We start from the raw sequence: 16,811 nt of genomic DNA on the forward strand, positions 1-16,811 counted from the left end.
TAAAAAATGTTTTATATATACATACATATATATATATATTTTGAAGTTATACAACTTTCATAAATACAACATCACAATTTTAAAAATGGAATTCCTCAAAATCATCAGGTATTTACAATATATATGACATGTGTATGTATGTGTGTGCTCATGTGTTTCAATCAGTATCCAAGTAAGGGTCTAGTTTCCTACAACTGGTATAACACAGTCCCAGAAACTGAGTGACTTAGAAAAACAGATTTATTGCCTCAAAGTTCTAGAGGCTGGAAATCTGAAATTAAGGGCTAATTCTCCTTCCGTACTCACTCTACATACTCTTTTTAGGGTCATAAAATTCAACTGCCACTTTTTTCTCAGAATCCATGAGGATGTCCACAGGGCTAGCTTCTCTCTGAAACCTGTAAGAAAGAATCTTTGCCTTTTTCAGTTTCTGTTTTGCTTGCAACTCTAGGCGTTTCTTTGCTGCATCCTGTAGTTTCTGTTGTCCCATAGTGGTCTTCTCCCTGTGTGAGTCTGTCTCTTCTCCCTCATAAATGTAACAGTCTTCTTGAATTAAATGCCCACCCTGCTATGACCTCTTAAGACATTTTAATTAGTATACATCTTAAGTATATCTGAGAAATCTTTATTTTGAATAAAGTTGTATTTTGAAGAATTGCAGGTCAGAATTTCATTTTATTTTAGGGGAACAATGCAACTTAAAACACCCATGTACTGCAACTGGAGTATATGCATTTCAACCAAGTCTATTGTAGTACATGTATAGATTCCTCTTCCACCTTTCTTTACTCTCCCTCCATTTATTTTTGAAGATACTTATTCATCCTGTAGTTTCCCCTTGTCTGGATTTTGCTAATGGTGGGAATAAACATATTAACCTGTGCTTTGCTTATGTCCTGGATTTCTCAGCATTGGATAGTGGCATTTGGCTGGAGCAGTTCTTTGCTTTGGCAGGCTTACCTATGCATTATAGCATGTTCAGCAGGATCCCAGGCGTTTACCCATTATATGCCAGTAGGACTCCCATGTTGTGGCAACCACAAATTTCTCCAAATACTGTCAAATGTTCTTTTAGGGAACAAACACCCTTCTTTTCTCTCACTCCCACCCTCACCCTCTCTTCCAACCCTTGACTGTGAACTAAAGCCATAAAATACTGTGAGACTAAAAGAAAAGAGGCAGACAGTTCCAGGATTGTACAAACTGCAATTATTGGGCAGCAGCAAGACCAGATAGATCCCTGTCATAGCAATGTGGGTCAGGAAGATGAAACTGATAAGGTGGTATCGACAAAAATGACTTCATGTAAGGTAGAATGCATCTGGTTTATCTCAAGCTAGCATCAAGGAGTCAGACACATTCCTGGGGCCAGGGTTTGGTCACAAGGGTCATATAGCACTCTAATAGTTCTATTTATAGCATAGTTGGGAAAATAAGCAGAGAAAACCAACTAGGATTTCTCAGAGGTTGCAGTCATGGCTGTTACAACTCAAGGTGAATTCATACAGTCACAGCAGTCATGTCAAGATGCATCCATAGTCTTTATGAGATTCAATTTAACTTTTTGGCAAGATTACTTTACAGCTGTCAGGATGCATATAACATCTGATGTTTTCTTTGTGTGATATTAATTAGCACCCATGAGTAATCAATGCATTAATCTGTTTGATTAATGGTTGTAAAATGGTGATATCCTATTTCTGCCATTGCTTTGCTCTGGCCATACATAAACTGTAAAACTTCCAAAAAGAGACACTTTCTTTTATCAACTACTTGCCTGATAACCCTGATACGATTCTAATTGGAAAGACAGGATAAATGATTTCTTTTTACCAGGTATCAAAATAATAAACTGGTTTCCTACATCATTCAAAGGGTAACTGATTAATTGTTCTGATCACAATGAATTCATGGATTTAAACATATTTGATACACTACTACCCAATGCAATTTTATTTTACAGATGCTCAAAAAGTCTTATGTTTTACCAATTGGAACCATATTAGTTGGTTCTTCTCCTGAGTCATTTTGATAAGATCCTAGCATACTCTGATGTAGACACTAACATCTTGGCATGCCAAAATGTTCTAGGCTCATACTGTACATTTGCCTTCCCTATAAATATTGATATTCTCTATGACTCTGGACAGAATTTCCTTCCCTCTTTACTCTCCACACTCTAATCTTAAGAGTTACAGAATCCAACTATCACTTGTTCGCTGAATTCACATACTTTCATCAGAAACAATGGCCAAGGACAAGAGGAGAGGTGGAAGTCTAATTAGACTTTTTAAAAAGACCTCAATAAAAGCACAGAAACACTGCGCTGGCTCAGGGTGTCTTAGGTTAGCAAGCACCATTTTGCAACCTTTGATGACACAGCATTTGCCTTATTTAATAATGAATATTTGAATAATATGCTTCAGAGAAGCTAGATTTTTGTCTTCCTCTAAGGAGTGCCAGTCACCATAAATTCGTGTAGGCTCTGTGGAAAACCTAACGTGTTTTCTAATCCCATAGTCCAGGGGGCTCAATCTTAAAATCCAGTCTTCCTACACATTTTGTACTGCTTCTGTTTTGGTTGGAATCATAGTAGGTCCTTACTTCTCAGGAGTGGCTTTTTTCCAAACCTTATCTCAGCCACTTGTCCTCTTACTCCTTATCTAGGTTCAGGTTCACTGTTCTTAGATCCCCAACCACATCAAATTCTCTCTCTCTCTCTGAGCATTATGTTGTTAGCTATCTTGAAGATTTAGCTCTATCTTTTGTTAGCTAGTTCCTTTTCAACCTTTATCCTTTAGGCATCAGACTCAACTTCACCCCTTCTAGAGGCTTTTAGTAGACTTCCTTTTTATTTATTTATTTTTGGTCTCACTTTGCAGTACAAGCTGGCCTTGAATTCACCATGTAACCCAGGCTGGCCTGGAACTCATGGTGATCGTTCTGTTTCATCCTCCCGAGTGCTGGGATTACAGACTTGCGCCACCACACAGGCTAGTTTTTTTCCATTAAAAAGTTTCCCCTTTCACTATATTAACATTTTATGTGTCTCTCTTGAAGTTTAACGAAAGTTTAAATTTGTTTACTTACGCCTTGCCTCCTTTGACTATAATATAAACCCACATTTCCTTAAGGGCAGAAAACAAATCCCAAACAATATTTTTTAACCCGAGGGCCTAGAGCAATACATGAGTAACTGGAATCTTTACCCTGGTTGACTTAAATGAATAAACATCAAATAACATTCTTTTAGATTGTCACTTCTTACCTAACTACTCAGGGCTTGACAGGGGCCTCCGCGAAGCGTTTCAGATGGGAAAACTGCATCACCTAGGTGTCTACAGCACAGTAACCTGGATTTTAACAACCCGGGAAACCTTCGCAACAGCAGTGTATCTCGGTCCAGAGACTTCCGGGCTGCGCGGGACGGGGTGGGGCAACGTGCTGACGTCGCATGAGTCCCGCCCCGGCGCACTGTGACGTCCTCAACGGGGAAAGGAGCGTACACAGCGCAGGGCATTTCGGGAGCGGGATTGTTTCGCGCAGGAAGTCGGCTCCATTTTAGCGCCGCCCGCTGTCGCCATCTGTTTCTCTCTGTTTTCCTTTACCCCTCCTGGATCCGAGCCCCAGCAGGAAGGTTGCGCCTCGACCACTGGAGACGGGAGTGGAAGGAGGTCAGGGAAAAGGGAGGGGAGAAGCGGGCGTCGAGGAGGGCGCGTTATCGAGGCCCAGTGCGGAGCGCGCAGTCCGTTGGACGGACTGACGGACGGGCCCGTGCGACCCACGCCGCGGTTGCGGCACCCGCGCGAGTCGCGTCCTAGCGGCAGCCGAAGCCGGAGGGGCGCGATGGCGGCCGACAGTCGGGAGGAGAAAGGTTAGTGTGGAAGATGACGGCGGAAGCGGGCGGGTAGTCGGAGCGGGCGTCGCCGGCCGGTTCGGGGTCGAGGTCAGTTCGGCTTCGCGGGCGTCGGCCCCCCCGAGACGGCACCGTAGCGGGGACCGGGCTGCCTTTGGCCTGCGCAGCTCCCGAGGCCTAGTAACTTGTGCGTAGGGTTTCCCTTTGATCGGATCCGCTCCCGACCTTCCTTGGAGCGGTCCTGGGAGCGGGTGAGCGAAGGCCTCCTCTGAGTTGCAGGCCTGTGGGCTTAGTTCCTGGTAGGATTATGCGGGTGTAATGCGTATTTTCCGAACAGCGTTCCTCTTAGGCGAAATTTCGAAAGTCCATAATGCCACATCTACACAAGTAGTTTAATAAGACAAGTAGGTTATTAATTTCAAAAAATAAGCACAAGTAATTTTTGGTTGTTTCGTTAAATAGGCAAAGGGGCAAGAAATGCTCATTTTGTTCCTCAAGTACTTTGGAAAGCACGATGCTTGAAAAAATAATGTGCCCCCCCCCCGCACGGTCTGGCAGCTATTTTGCTAGAAACGCGTAGTGCATAGTTGGCTCACAGAGAGTACAACCAGGAACAGATGGGCGCAGTTCAGTTGGAGGAACCTCCAGTGGAAGAACCTGTGTTGCTAGGGTAGAATGGAAGAACTTATGTTACTAGGATAGAATGCCGTTTCTTTGTTAAATACTCAGATCTCAGGCCCTACAGATATTTTGGTAGATCCTAGATCGGTACCTGTCTAGAGAAAGGTAGATTGGATGCTGCCGCAAGACTTTTTTTAACCCTAAGATTACCATGGTAGTTTTCTAGCAGTTATAATGGATGAAAACATGGCCCAGTTGCTGCCCTGTATATCTAAAATCTCTTCTGTGTGGCTGATTGGATTGGTGATTTGTTTAAAGGGGTACTAGAGTGAAGGTGTATTAGACTTGTGATCATCTTTAATTTTTCTGGTTTTTACCTAGGAGTGGTACACTTTTCAGTAAATCGGCTCTAGCATAAGGACAAACTTGGGGAGTGGACTGGGTGGGATGCGCTAGCAGTGTGTTGATTAAATTATAGCACTTTTATTTTCCAGCCTTAAACTAATCCCCAAAGTGTCCCCCCACCCCGCACCACCCTCCCATTTTTTTTTTTTTGAAGAATTCTGGAATAACAGGATTGTATGGTGTTATTGCAAAAAGGAAATCAGTTTTCCGTAGTAAATCCAGTTATTAAAATAGGTGGTCTTAATCATTCATTAAACATTTTATTGTCGAGGTATAATTTATAGGCTATGCATATGGGAGTCTGGTGGATGTGATAGGTGAGATGAACCAAACACAAGAATAAGTAAAATTCTGTACTTCTGAAGAATTAGTTGTGAAGATAAAAATACTTTAATTAAATGAATAATAGAGTAGGCTCTAAGGAACATTGAAGAAGAAAAATGATGATGGTTTTAAAGTTTTGTTTCAGAAATGGATTAATAATGATGATGCCCTCCAAATACTTAAACATTCCTATTGAAAAGTAGTAACATAACCTAGAAGTAATACTTAGGATAAATTTTCAAACTTTTGGAAGGGTTCTTTGCCTCTTTAGTTTTTTTTTTTTTTTCCAAAGCTTAATTTTCACAATTGAACTCCAATTTTAAAAATTGTGATGCAAGTTTTTACCTTTTTAGCCAGAGCAAAGAAAAACCCCTAGGCTAGCTGGGCATGGTGGTGCAGACCTGTAATCCCAGCACTCAGAAGCTGAGGCAGGAGGATCATTTTCAGTTACAGGCGTGCCTGAATTATATAGTGAAACCTTGTCTCAACCCCCCACCCCAGAAATAAAAAGAAAGAGAAACCCCTGGGCCACACAGAAAGCTAGAACAAACTTACTGGGAATTTTTACTTAATTTTGAAAGCATTCTGGAGTAGGTGTGCAGCATGTTATCATTTGATCATTGTCACATGCCTAGAATTATAACTAGAATTAGGATTTATGCTTGAGCTGTCTCATTTAACAAGGAAAAGTGAAAGTCAAAGCTTTATTGTCATCAGTTATGTGTAAGAATTTTAGTCTTGTCACAAACAATAAGTCCTTGTTAAATAATCCCATAAATGGTGTAAAGTCTTCACAGAACATGAGTTAAAGTTGCAAAACTACTGTTTATAGCAATTGTGTATTAACAGAACAGTTAAAAGAGTTTCTTTGTTTTAAAGACAAGGTCAGGCTGATTTTTAACTTGGTATCTTCCTTCCTAGGATGGTCTTAAAATTGCATTTCTCTTGCCTCAGATTACAGACAGGTTTGTGCCACCATACTAGGCAAAAAAATCTCTAAATCATAGAACTCTTGAATTGTTGGGATTTCTTTGTTAACTAAGTAATAAACAGACATTGGTTTCTATAATGCTTCAAGAAGGTGAATGCTGTATAACTGGACAGATTGCCAGTTCCCTATGATTCCTGTGAAAAAGTAGCTTTGCAAAGTGTTATAGAATGTTGGTTGTTATTGGTAAATACTATTTTTCTATATGAGGAGGAAATCACTACTTTTCTATTACTATAAACATCTGTAAATTCTTTTTTAAGCACTTACAGTTTCTCTGCAAAGAATGATTGTGAGATTAACCCGATACTGTATGTATATAATGAGTTTCCACTTTTATAAGTAACATGCTTTTCACATTATCAGACTGGAGGCTCCAAGAGGACAAGAAATACATTAGTGATGTTCACCAGGTTCCTTTTTGTATAGTAATTTTGTCTGTATGCTTTAAATATTTATATGATTGGACTTCATTAATAGCTGACTAGTTTGAGATGTGAAATCTACAGGTAAGAATTTTCTCAGTATGTCATTTGTGGACATATTCAAATAGTTGTATACATATGTTTATGCATACTATGGCCCTTGCTGTTCTAAGTCTTTAGAATAAAATTACCTTTCAGTGCTATATACGGCATAGGATAATTGATACTCCTTTTTCCTTTTTAGCCAATTATAGAAGGTGGGAAATTAAAATTCTATCCCTGGGCTTCATTTTTCAGTTTACTTGGAATTGTTGTGCACCAGTTTTATTCAGAGATTGAGGACATGCATACTAGAGTCAGGCAAATAGTTACTGTGTAGGCACAGAAATAGTATTATGTTAAAAAAATAAAGAGCAAGCATGGTCTGTGTTCATATAGTCCTAGTAAATAGCACTAATTTACCAAGAATAGCCCCCCCCCCCCAGATTGTCTGATGCAGAGCTTTACCATTTTGCCTTCTCTGTATCCTAACAGTCTCATGGCTTCCCGAGCTGGTGGTTTTCAGATGAGAATCTGGACTTCTCATGATTGGTAGTCCTTGAATGAAAAACGAGTTTATATATTAAATCTTTGAAGTTTTTAAAAACAACATCCAGTAGCTAGTTTCATTCTGTTATGTAAGCTAGTATGTAACTTCAAAAGATTTGAAATTTAGTTCTATGAAATTTTTTTTTTTCTTTTTTTCCCCTACCAGGGATCGAACTCAGGACCTTGTGAGGCAGGCCCGGTGCCCCTGAGCTAAAATCCCTGGCCTTGAAATTTAGTTCTAAGTGGAGATACTATTTAATCAAGTGTTGAGCTAATTTGTTGCATGTTGTTTCGTTGTGCTAATTTGTACATTTTGGAAAAAATCAGTCTTATGACATTTCAATTTTGAAACATAGTTTGAGATGTAAAAATGATTTTAAAAGTCTGTATAGTTCTCTTTGTAGGCATCAAAAAATGTCAAGTTCTTTATCCCATTAGTAATTAGATTTATAGTACTTGCATTGTGTTTACAGAACTTTTCTTGAACTGACTATGCTAACAACACAGGTTCATTTTACTGTTAATATTATCCAACTGGAGTATTGCTGTCAAGAAATTGAATATACTGTATACTTACGTCTTTATATTAGTGATGTTGAATTTCAGGAAAATGAAAGTGAATTAAAACGCTAAAGTAGTTTAAGGAAAATTACTCTAGACCAAGTGAATGTTACTTTATTTTTTAAAAGAGGTTATTTCTTTCCAAAAGAGTTCCTACCCTGCAGCTGCCATAATGGAGAGTGACCATACAGAAAAATGACTAAAAAGCCCTAGTTGCTTTTAGTCTCCAGCTTAAGTACCATCCAGATCTTAGTCTTAAGATGCTTCTAGCTCTAGACATCAACCGCAAGAGAGACCTTACTTGGTCTGTAGAATCATGAGCAATAATGAAAAAATGATTTATTCTCTTAAGCACCAAATTTGGGGTTGATATCTTACTCGGCTGTAGATAATTAGGACATGAATATAAATTGACTGAAGAAAGGATTTTGTTTTGTGATTTTTAATATATCATGTGCCCTAGTCATTAACAAAAAAAAGGTTGAGGTGGATAAGGTTTATTATAACCTAATAATGATAAGGAAGGTCTTAGAGATTAAAACACTTTTTAGAAGATTCAATTAATTGCCCTTCTTTTACCTTTCCAAACACTGATCTTTTATTCTTAATTGATTTTACTCAAGGAGAAGAAACTGAACCTCAGAAAGACTGATATTTACCCAGTTCCTAGCTCTGAAGGGATAGCTTAAATTTCTTGACTTCCAGAACTATTTCCCCCATACATCTTATTTCAGTAAATAAGTGATTTCTGTTGTGGAGAAAAGTAACATAATCCAGGTAGTCTTAGACACAAAATTCTATCATAATTTTTTAAACACTTAAAAAATATAAAAACCGTTCTTACCAATTGCACGCCATACTGAAACAAGCCATGAGTCAAATTTGTCTTTTAGTATTTAATTTGCTAGTTTGTGATAAAACCACATGGTTATCTTAGTGATACCATGGACTGTAATATGAATAAAACTACATGTATCGTCAAATAGGTATTACTTAATTTAATATGTATTACCTTTTATTATTTTGTATCTTATTGTATCCTTTATACTTTAAGGTGTATTTAATGTTCCACATCTAAGTGACTGTAGGTTTGTAAAGACTGAACTCCAGACTGATGTCCTTCTGTACTGAACAAGTGTATTTGGTTAATTTGAACTTTTGAGCTTGTATCTCCACCCCAATAATAATTAATAATAATTATTATTAATTATATAATAATAATATTTTTCCAGTGCTAGGGATCAACCCTAGGCCTCACACATGCTGGTTAAGTGCTCTCCTGCTGACCTGCATCCTTAGCCTCCTTCTGTTTTTTCACCTGTAAAGTAATAGATGATAAAAACATACCTTATTTCTTTCATATGATGTGTCTGTATGATCAATGTAAAAGCACTAAAATGTTAAAATGACAAGATGTTTATTAAATAAGCATTAGTTAATGCTTGTTATTTTGAAAAGGTTTGTAGGTGCTTTCCAAAATTGCAAGCAGTATCTTAAGTTGGAATTTAACACTTTTAAACAATAAAACCCCTTTTATTTTTAATTTATCATGTACTCTAAATGGTATCTGCTGCCATTCAGATTTTGAGAGAATTTCATTTATTGCAAACAGGAATCCAGATGAGAGTAGCCCTTTTGTTTGACGTATCTTAGACCAGACTGGCCTGCAACTCTCTGTCCTGCCTCAGCCTGCCTAAAGCTGACATTATAAGAATGGCCCACCACACCCAGCTCAGTAATATCTTTTTTCTAGTGAACAAAAATACAACTCTCAGTACTGCATTCATTTCAGAAAAAACATAAAGAACCAAAGATAAGTTCATACCAGCCAAAGAAATCGGTCATTAGGCCAGTTCAGGCATAGTAATTTTCAAATACCCTCCCTAATTAGAAACTTTTTATTGGTGATGTAAACTTTATTTGACTAAGCTGATGTCTACCATCTTTTCATACCTTATAGGCTATATAGTTTCTCGTTTTGTAGGAATTAATTTTGTGTCTTGATCCCAAAATAAGATTTCTTTGAGGATTATGGTTGTTTGGTTCATTCCTTCCTTCTCTCTCCCCTCCCTCCCTTCCTGCCTACTTTCTGTGGTACTGGCAATTGAACCTAAGGCTGAACTCAAACTTGAGATCTTCCTGCCTTAGCCTCTTAGAGTGCTGGATTGCAGGCATGTGCCACCATGCCCAGTAGGTTTTCCTAATTACTCAAAAATAAATGCTTAATGTTACTTTCTTCCTATTAATTTTTAAATTTGTTTGCAGATGGAGAACTTAATGTTCTAGATGATATTTTAACTGAAGTCCCAGAACAGGATGATGAACTGTATAATCCAGAGAGTGAACAAGATAAAAACGAGAAAAAGGGTATGTTGAAGTCTATTATTTTTATAAAAAATGACAGTGAGAATAAGAGATTCAGTTACTTAAGAAAAATCACTGCTTTTGTACTTGTCTTGGAGGTTAGTTAACAAAAGCATGTGGGAGATGCAAGTGACCTTATTGCGTTTAAGTATTTTTTAAAATACATTAAATATCTCAGATATATAGATTTACTTTAGTAGCTTGAGTTTTCTTTTAGATTAAATCTAGAATAAAAATAGTGTAGAAGTTTTAAAGAGATGAGTCTTTTCTTCCTGATCCATGTTACCTATAAATCTTTGCATTTAAAAGAATATTATAAATACTTTTATATATCTTTTTAAATTGTATTTTATAGGGTCAAAAAGAAAAAGTGACCGAATGGAATCTACTGATGCCAAGCGACAAAAGCCTTCTGTCCATTCAAGACAGTTGATTTCTAAGCCACTAAGCTCATCTGTTAGCAATAACAAAAGAATTGTTAGTACAAAAGGAAAGCCAGTTGCAGAATATAAAAATGAGGAATATCAAAGATCTGAAAGAAATAAGCGTCTAGATGCTGATCGGAAAATTCGTCTATCAAGCAGTGCCTCCCGAGAACCTTATAAGAGTCAGCCTGAGAAAGCTTGTCTACGTAAAAGGGATCCTGAGAGGAGGGCCAAATCTCCTACACCAGATGTTTCTGAGGTAGTAAATATTATTGCAGATATAAAACAGAAAGCAGTTCTTTTTGAGGCTGTAGAACTATTTGTTCATCTTGACTTTGTCTATTATATGACTGCTGATTCCCTTTTTCTTTAAACATCAGAGAATTGGGCTAGAAGTTGATAGACGTGCAAGCAGATCCAGCCAGTCATCTAAGGAAGAAGTGAATTCTGAAGAGTATGGCTCTGACCATGAGACTGGCAGCAGTGGTTCTTCTGATGAGCAAGGCAACAATACTGAAAATGAGGAGGAAGGAGTGGAGGAAGATGTAGAGGAAGAAGAGGAGGTGGAAGAAGATGCAGAAGAAGAGGAGGAGGTAGATGAGGGAGAGGAGGAGGAGGAGGAAGAGGAAGAGGAAGAAGAAGAGGAGGAAGAAGAATATGAACAAGATGAGAGAGACCAGAAGGAGGAGGGAAATGATTATGACACTCGAAGTGAGGCCAGTGACTCTGGTTCTGAATCTGTTTCCTTCACGGATGGATCTGTCAGGTCTGGTTCAGGCACAGATGGATCAGGTATTACTTTATATATGTCAATGTTTATCTTTTTTTAGGACTTGGTTTTGTTTTGGAATATGTTTAAATTGAAGTATAAAAATTTTGAAACATTAGGGGATATTAACAGGATGACTTTGTGACCTGCATAGTTATATGCTACCGAGTTTTATAAATACAATGGTATAATTTTGAATAAGATTTGCATTGTATTTTACTAAAGGTATTTCCTGGCTACAGATTAATTTCTTTTTGGCAGAACTGGGGATTGAACTCAAGACCTTGTGCTTGCGAGGCAGTTGTGGCGCCACTGAGCTAAATCTCTAGCCCCAGATTAATTTCTTATAAATTAGCATAAGTCTGGTTATTTTCTCTCCAAGAAAGTATATTTCAGGTTTTAAAGTTGTTGATTCTTAGATTTTTATGTGGTCCACGACAGCTTACTTAAGCAGTGTTCTTGAAAGATACTCATATGGAACCTTTCCACTGGGTAGTACAACATTTCCTTGGGAACACAAACTCTTTCTACTTCTCTACTTGTGAGTTGACTGACTGAGACAGTGTCTATGAGAGTTCTGAGTTGTCAATGTATGAGATGGAAAGGATTGTAAAATTCTTGTAGAAAGATTAAGAGCCATCTTGGATCAGTCATCTCTTCAGTACCACCTGTCCTATCTCTCTATATCTCTATCCATGAGACCAAATTGTAAGTCCAGTTGCCATCACTAGTTGAGGGGCCTCTCAGGGTTTGATGAGGAGTGAGTGGTAAGGAAATTACAGATGCCTGGCCACTAAATGGAGATTGTCTCATTTTTTTCATATGTCAAGATGCTATCAAGATACTAAGCATAAGCAAAATTTACACAACATTAGAATACAAGAAACATTCTTTTGAAACATAGTTTTGTTATATAGAATTTCAGTATAATAGTAAATTGGTAGTAAATACTGTATAAATGATAAAGCAAATGGCCAGCTATTTGCTAGTGATTGAGAGTTTAAGTTCTTTGAACCATTTGTTCACTAGGGTTGTAGGTTTGAGAGTTTAGACATTTTTGAAGAAGGTAAAACAGTTTAAATAGATGAGTAGTTGGGTATGATACAAAATCTTTTCTCCCATCATGTTTTTTGCAAATACATGAGATAGGTCTTTTATAATTTATGATGGATAGGAAATAAAAATGCTTTGGCAATATGAATGAATCAGTTATGGTGGACAGTGAGTGTTCAGTTATGTATGAAACAATCTGGAGAGGTGGGGAATATTTTGTTACAGGAATTTTCTTTTTGGTGTTAGGAATAATATTATTTAGTCCTGAAATGTTTGTGGTAAGTCAAACAGTGGGCATTTGTTTAAATGGAAAAGATCTGAAAATAGTTTGCATTTTTAACAAGCTCCTAGATGACTCCAGGAGAGTACAGGATTGTACTTTTGTGGAAAAGATGTGAAGTTGACTGGTATTATGTAACTTTATAATGAGTTTAAAAGAGATCTGAAACCCTTATTTTCCTTATTAAAGAAATTATTTCTTTGGAAAACCCCTTATGTGGAGCCTTCCTTGGAAACCATACACCATATTTAATTTAATATGTGGAAGGTTATTTTTCTCATAAAATGTTTTCTGCCAGGCATGGTAGTGCATGCCTGTAATCCCAGCACTTGGGAAGCTGAAGCATTTGAGGCCAGCCTGGGCTACATAGTGAGTTTAAGGCCAGCCTGAACTACTTAAGGAGACCCTATCTCAAAACAGATTTTCCCTTCATAGTGAAAGAAGAATGGAGTGAAGTTTGAACTCCTTGATAAGGAGATACCAGTTTCCAAAATACAACGGGTTGAAGTTTAGTTTCAGTATCGTAAGATTTAGAGGCTCTAGACATTTTTTTGTTTCAGAATATTTAACTTACGAAAGCATTATACTGTTTGAAGTTTTGTTACAGTTTTCATTATTCTTTTGACCTGAGAGTAATAGTTGGAAGAGTAGTGAAAGTTGAGAGATCCTTTCATTATTTTGAACTGTACAATAAACTTTTTTAAACATCAGTGAGACATATATTACCGTTAAGCTCGTCAATTCATAGTGCTTAGACTTTAGAAAGGAAAAATTCCAAGGAGGAAATATTAAACATAACTTTTGAAAGAAAAATGTGGATCCCCAGCAACAACAAAAACCCTAAAAGGTAGTTTGAACTAGAACTCCTTTTCAGGAATAGTGATAAAATATCTTGTTTAATAAAATACAGAGCTTAGAACTTGTACCCTAAAGCCAAAAGACCTGCCTTCAAGTCTGTGTTCTGCCACTAAAGAACTGTGCAACCTGGCCAGCTATCTAATGTGTGATTTCCTCCTATGTAAATCACAATATCTTGAGAATTTGCCCTAAGGATTAAGGGAGATAATTTATTTCAGCTTTTTAAATGGCTGTCATGATACAGTAGGATAGTGTGTATACATAGTGACTTGATTATTTTGCAGCTTTCCATTGTTTTTATAAAAGTAAGTATGCATTTTCTCCTTCATATTCCTTCTTCCAGCTGTAGAATAAAGGACGTTATCATTGTATAATTAAAATGAAAAGAGGAGAGCTTGGTTTAATTTTAGGTTTTCATGTGTATGCTTATAAAGTTACAAATTAAGCTTGAAATGTTCTTATGCTGGATAATCCAAACTTTCTGTCTACAGAATATTTCCAGCTTTCTTATGGGAATATAAACTGTCATTAAGATTTTAGGAATAAATTTTAAATTAAATTTGGAAATACTATAAACAAAATGATCTAGTGAAGAAATGGTTAAAGAGGATGGAATTGAAGACATAAAAGTAAGCATTGGCAGCAGAAGGGAATTACTAGTTTATTTTTATTTATTTTTTCCAGTTGAAAAGTCTTTTGGTTCTGGTGCTTATCAAACATTGTTAAAATCAAAATGTAGTATAATTTAGACAAATCAACTAAAGAACTTAAGATAGTGCTACGAGTTGCATAGAAAGGACTTAGTAAATTTTATTGGAAAAAAATACATATGCTTTGCAGACATCCACCTGTTGGGAATCTTTATTCCAGGCTTTTTGTATGGAGCAGTTAAGTACCTGATATCTCAGAGTCTTTTTTTGTTGCTGTTGTTTTTGTTATTTGTTTGTTTTTAATGGCACTGGGGCTTGAACCCAGGACTTTCTCACTGAGCTACATCCTCAGACCTTTCTTATTTTTTAATTTGAGACACATTCTCACTTAAGTTGCTGGGGATAGGTTTGAAATTGAGTTCCTCCTGTTTCAGCCTCCCATTGTGCTGAGATTACAGGCATCTGCACATCCGTTTTATTGATTGAAATTAAAATATCTTAGTTTTTGAACAGTGTTTAAAATGGTATACCTGAGGAAATTGAGGGATTCTGAAATGAAGTAACCAATGCTTAAGAGTTTGTGAAAGCCAGATATATAATAGAACATTCTTATTGAATACCTGTTTTTGTCTATATTGTTGAATTTTTTAAAATCTTGTTTGGATTTTTTTTTTTTTTTTTTTTTTTGGTAAGATGAGAAGAAGAAGGAAAGGAAGAGAGCTAGAGGCATATCACCAATTGTTTTTGATAGGAGTGGAAGCTCTGCATCAGAGTCATATGCAGGTAATGTCATTTGACTTTTATTTGTAGTAATATCTGACTGATTCTAATGTAATTTGCTTTAGAAAGTGTGTGGAGGCTGACGTTTAGTGTGAAAATGTTGATGTCCATTAGTACTGATTTTTGGCATGTTCAATGTAGTAATTCTAGAGGAAACTAAGCTTTTTCTTACTTTAATCCTGTTCTGTTACTGCTTAAGTGGAATTTTCTCTTTTTTTTCCTCCCTTGGAAGATGATGATTCAGTGACTAGTTTTCTGAGTGGGAATCTGTTCAAATATATTTTTTTTAAAAATTCAAACAACTCAAAAACAAAACACTCGTGCACATTGAGAAGTATTTTTTTGTGTGTGTGGGTGCGCCAGGAAGAATAATTTGTCTTGAATGAGAATTTTATGTGACAAGACTGTAGAAATTTTGTCTTACCGCTATTAAAACTCAAGCTGAACAAATGTACTTTGGCTAAATACAGGTTCAGAAAAGAAGCATGAGAAATTATCATCTTCCGTTCGTGCTGTCCGAAAAGGTATCATTTAAATTTGAAATTGTTTCCTCTGCATGCTCCATAAAGTCCTTATTTTGGTTTATTGGTTCTCCATTAGTAGTTGGTTTTAATATAGTAATGTTCCGACGATATATTGCATTAAGGGGAAAAAATAAGTTAATCTTGTATAGAAAGCTCCGCGTTCCACTTTTTCTGCATATATTGTAGCACCATACCAAATGTTTCAGAATATTTTACTTTTTGGACACAAGGATGTGTATATGTATATAAACGTACAAAACACATTTAATGGCCTAGTATCATTAAATGAATCTGGTAAAAATCTATAAAACTTGTAGCTATTTTCACATTTAAATGTGGATCTGATCGGAACATCACTAAATTAGATATACCTTGTTGCAAAATGTTGGTTGTCTTTTTTTAGTTTTGGTTTATTACATGTTGTGGCTTAGCTTTCTAGGTTGAATGGGTGATTGTTGAGTTTTAAAAGTTTAGCTGGGTTGTGGAGGGCTAAGGTCAGTTACTACAGCTTATATGCTTCGTGTGACACTGGTTTGTGGTTAATCAGTTGGGGTTTCTTTTTTTCAGATCAAACCAGTAAACTCAAATATGTCCTTCAGGATGCAAGATTTTTCCTCATAAAGAGTAACAACCATGAGAATGTGTCTCTTGCCAAAGCTAAGGTATTAACATTAGTTCTGATGAAACTGTCCTAATCTTGAAATTTTTTAATGGAGAAGTAGACTTGAGTTTCTATAGTCGCATAAGATAGGTTGATTTTCTTTAAAGCTTTAAAGATCTGTAGCCCACTTACCACTCAGGACTTAAAACTTTCCTTAATCGATCTCTGTGTTATGGATGCTATTTCAAACTTTGAGCTCTTTTTGAAAAGAAACTACTTTTCTGGAAAGTTTCCTATGTTTTTTAGAAGTAAGGTCACATGGATTTAAAAGAAAAAGGGAAGAGTGTTAGCTTTAAAGGTCCACCCCAGACTTTATAGAAAATATATCTGGTTGCTGTAGGGTGTTATAAGATCTTTAAGGAAAAAAAACCTGAAGTACATTTGTGTTACATTAGATATCATATTTTTTAATTCTTGGTTTAAGTTGGATAGCATTTCAGTTGATTACCAGAATGCTACAAGTAAAGTTAAATATTTTGCTAACTATATTTCTGTCACTGTACTATCTTTGTTTCTGATTTAAGGATTACAGATAAAAACTTTACACAATGAAGGCATTAAATAACCCATCAAGTAATATTCTCAACTGACTTGGATTCAGAGTTTTGTAATTAAGCACTTAGTGTGAATGAGAAGATGCAGCTTGTATGAGCTGAGATTTGCAGCTGAATTAGAGCTG

At 36.6% G+C, this 16,811-nt stretch overlaps 2 protein-coding genes across 25 annotated transcripts in view; one reads left to right on the top strand and one right to left on the bottom strand.

The window, feature by feature from the left end:
• Positions 1-3,447, bottom strand: part of LOC101702191 (transmembrane protease serine 11E) — a 155,484-nt gene extending 152,037 nt beyond the window's left edge. For 15 of the 21 annotated variants that reach the window (XM_087187747.1, XM_087187740.1, XM_087187746.1 and 12 more), the window contains exon 1: positions 3,269-3,442. The gene's annotated coding sequence lies outside the window, so the exon portion shown is untranslated. Of the gene's footprint in view, positions 1-3,268 lie in introns of all 21 variants that reach the window. The other 6 variants (XM_087187743.1, XM_087187737.1, XM_087187732.1 and 3 more) reach the window with 2 other exon arrangements.
• Positions 3,448-3,495: 48 nt separating this feature from the next.
• Ythdc1 (YTH N6-methyladenosine RNA binding protein C1) overlaps positions 3,496-16,811 on the top strand; it is a 28,135-nt gene continuing 14,819 nt past the window's right edge. For 2 of the 4 annotated variants that reach the window (XM_021262272.2, XM_004849650.4), the window contains exons 1-6: positions 3,501-3,874; positions 10,034-10,135; positions 10,488-10,816; positions 10,938-11,349; positions 14,861-14,950; positions 16,039-16,133. In XM_021262272.2, the coding sequence (XP_021117931.1) occupies positions 3,847-3,874; positions 10,034-10,135; positions 10,488-10,816; positions 10,938-11,349; positions 14,861-14,950; positions 16,039-16,133 (1,056 nt within the window). In that variant the 5' untranslated portion in view covers positions 3,501-3,846. Of the gene's footprint in view, positions 3,875-10,033; positions 10,136-10,487; positions 10,817-10,937; positions 11,350-14,860; positions 14,951-15,417; positions 15,472-16,038; positions 16,134-16,811 lie in introns of all 4 variants that reach the window. The other 2 variants (XM_004849648.4, XM_004849649.4) reach the window with 2 other exon arrangements.

The sequence above is a fragment of the Heterocephalus glaber genome, unplaced genomic scaffold (genome assembly GCF_053883595.1).
Source record: "Heterocephalus glaber isolate CG9 unplaced genomic scaffold, H.glaber_assembly_v1.0 deba00001509, whole genome shotgun sequence".
Taxonomy (NCBI): Eukaryota; Metazoa; Chordata; class Mammalia; order Rodentia; family Bathyergidae; genus Heterocephalus; species Heterocephalus glaber.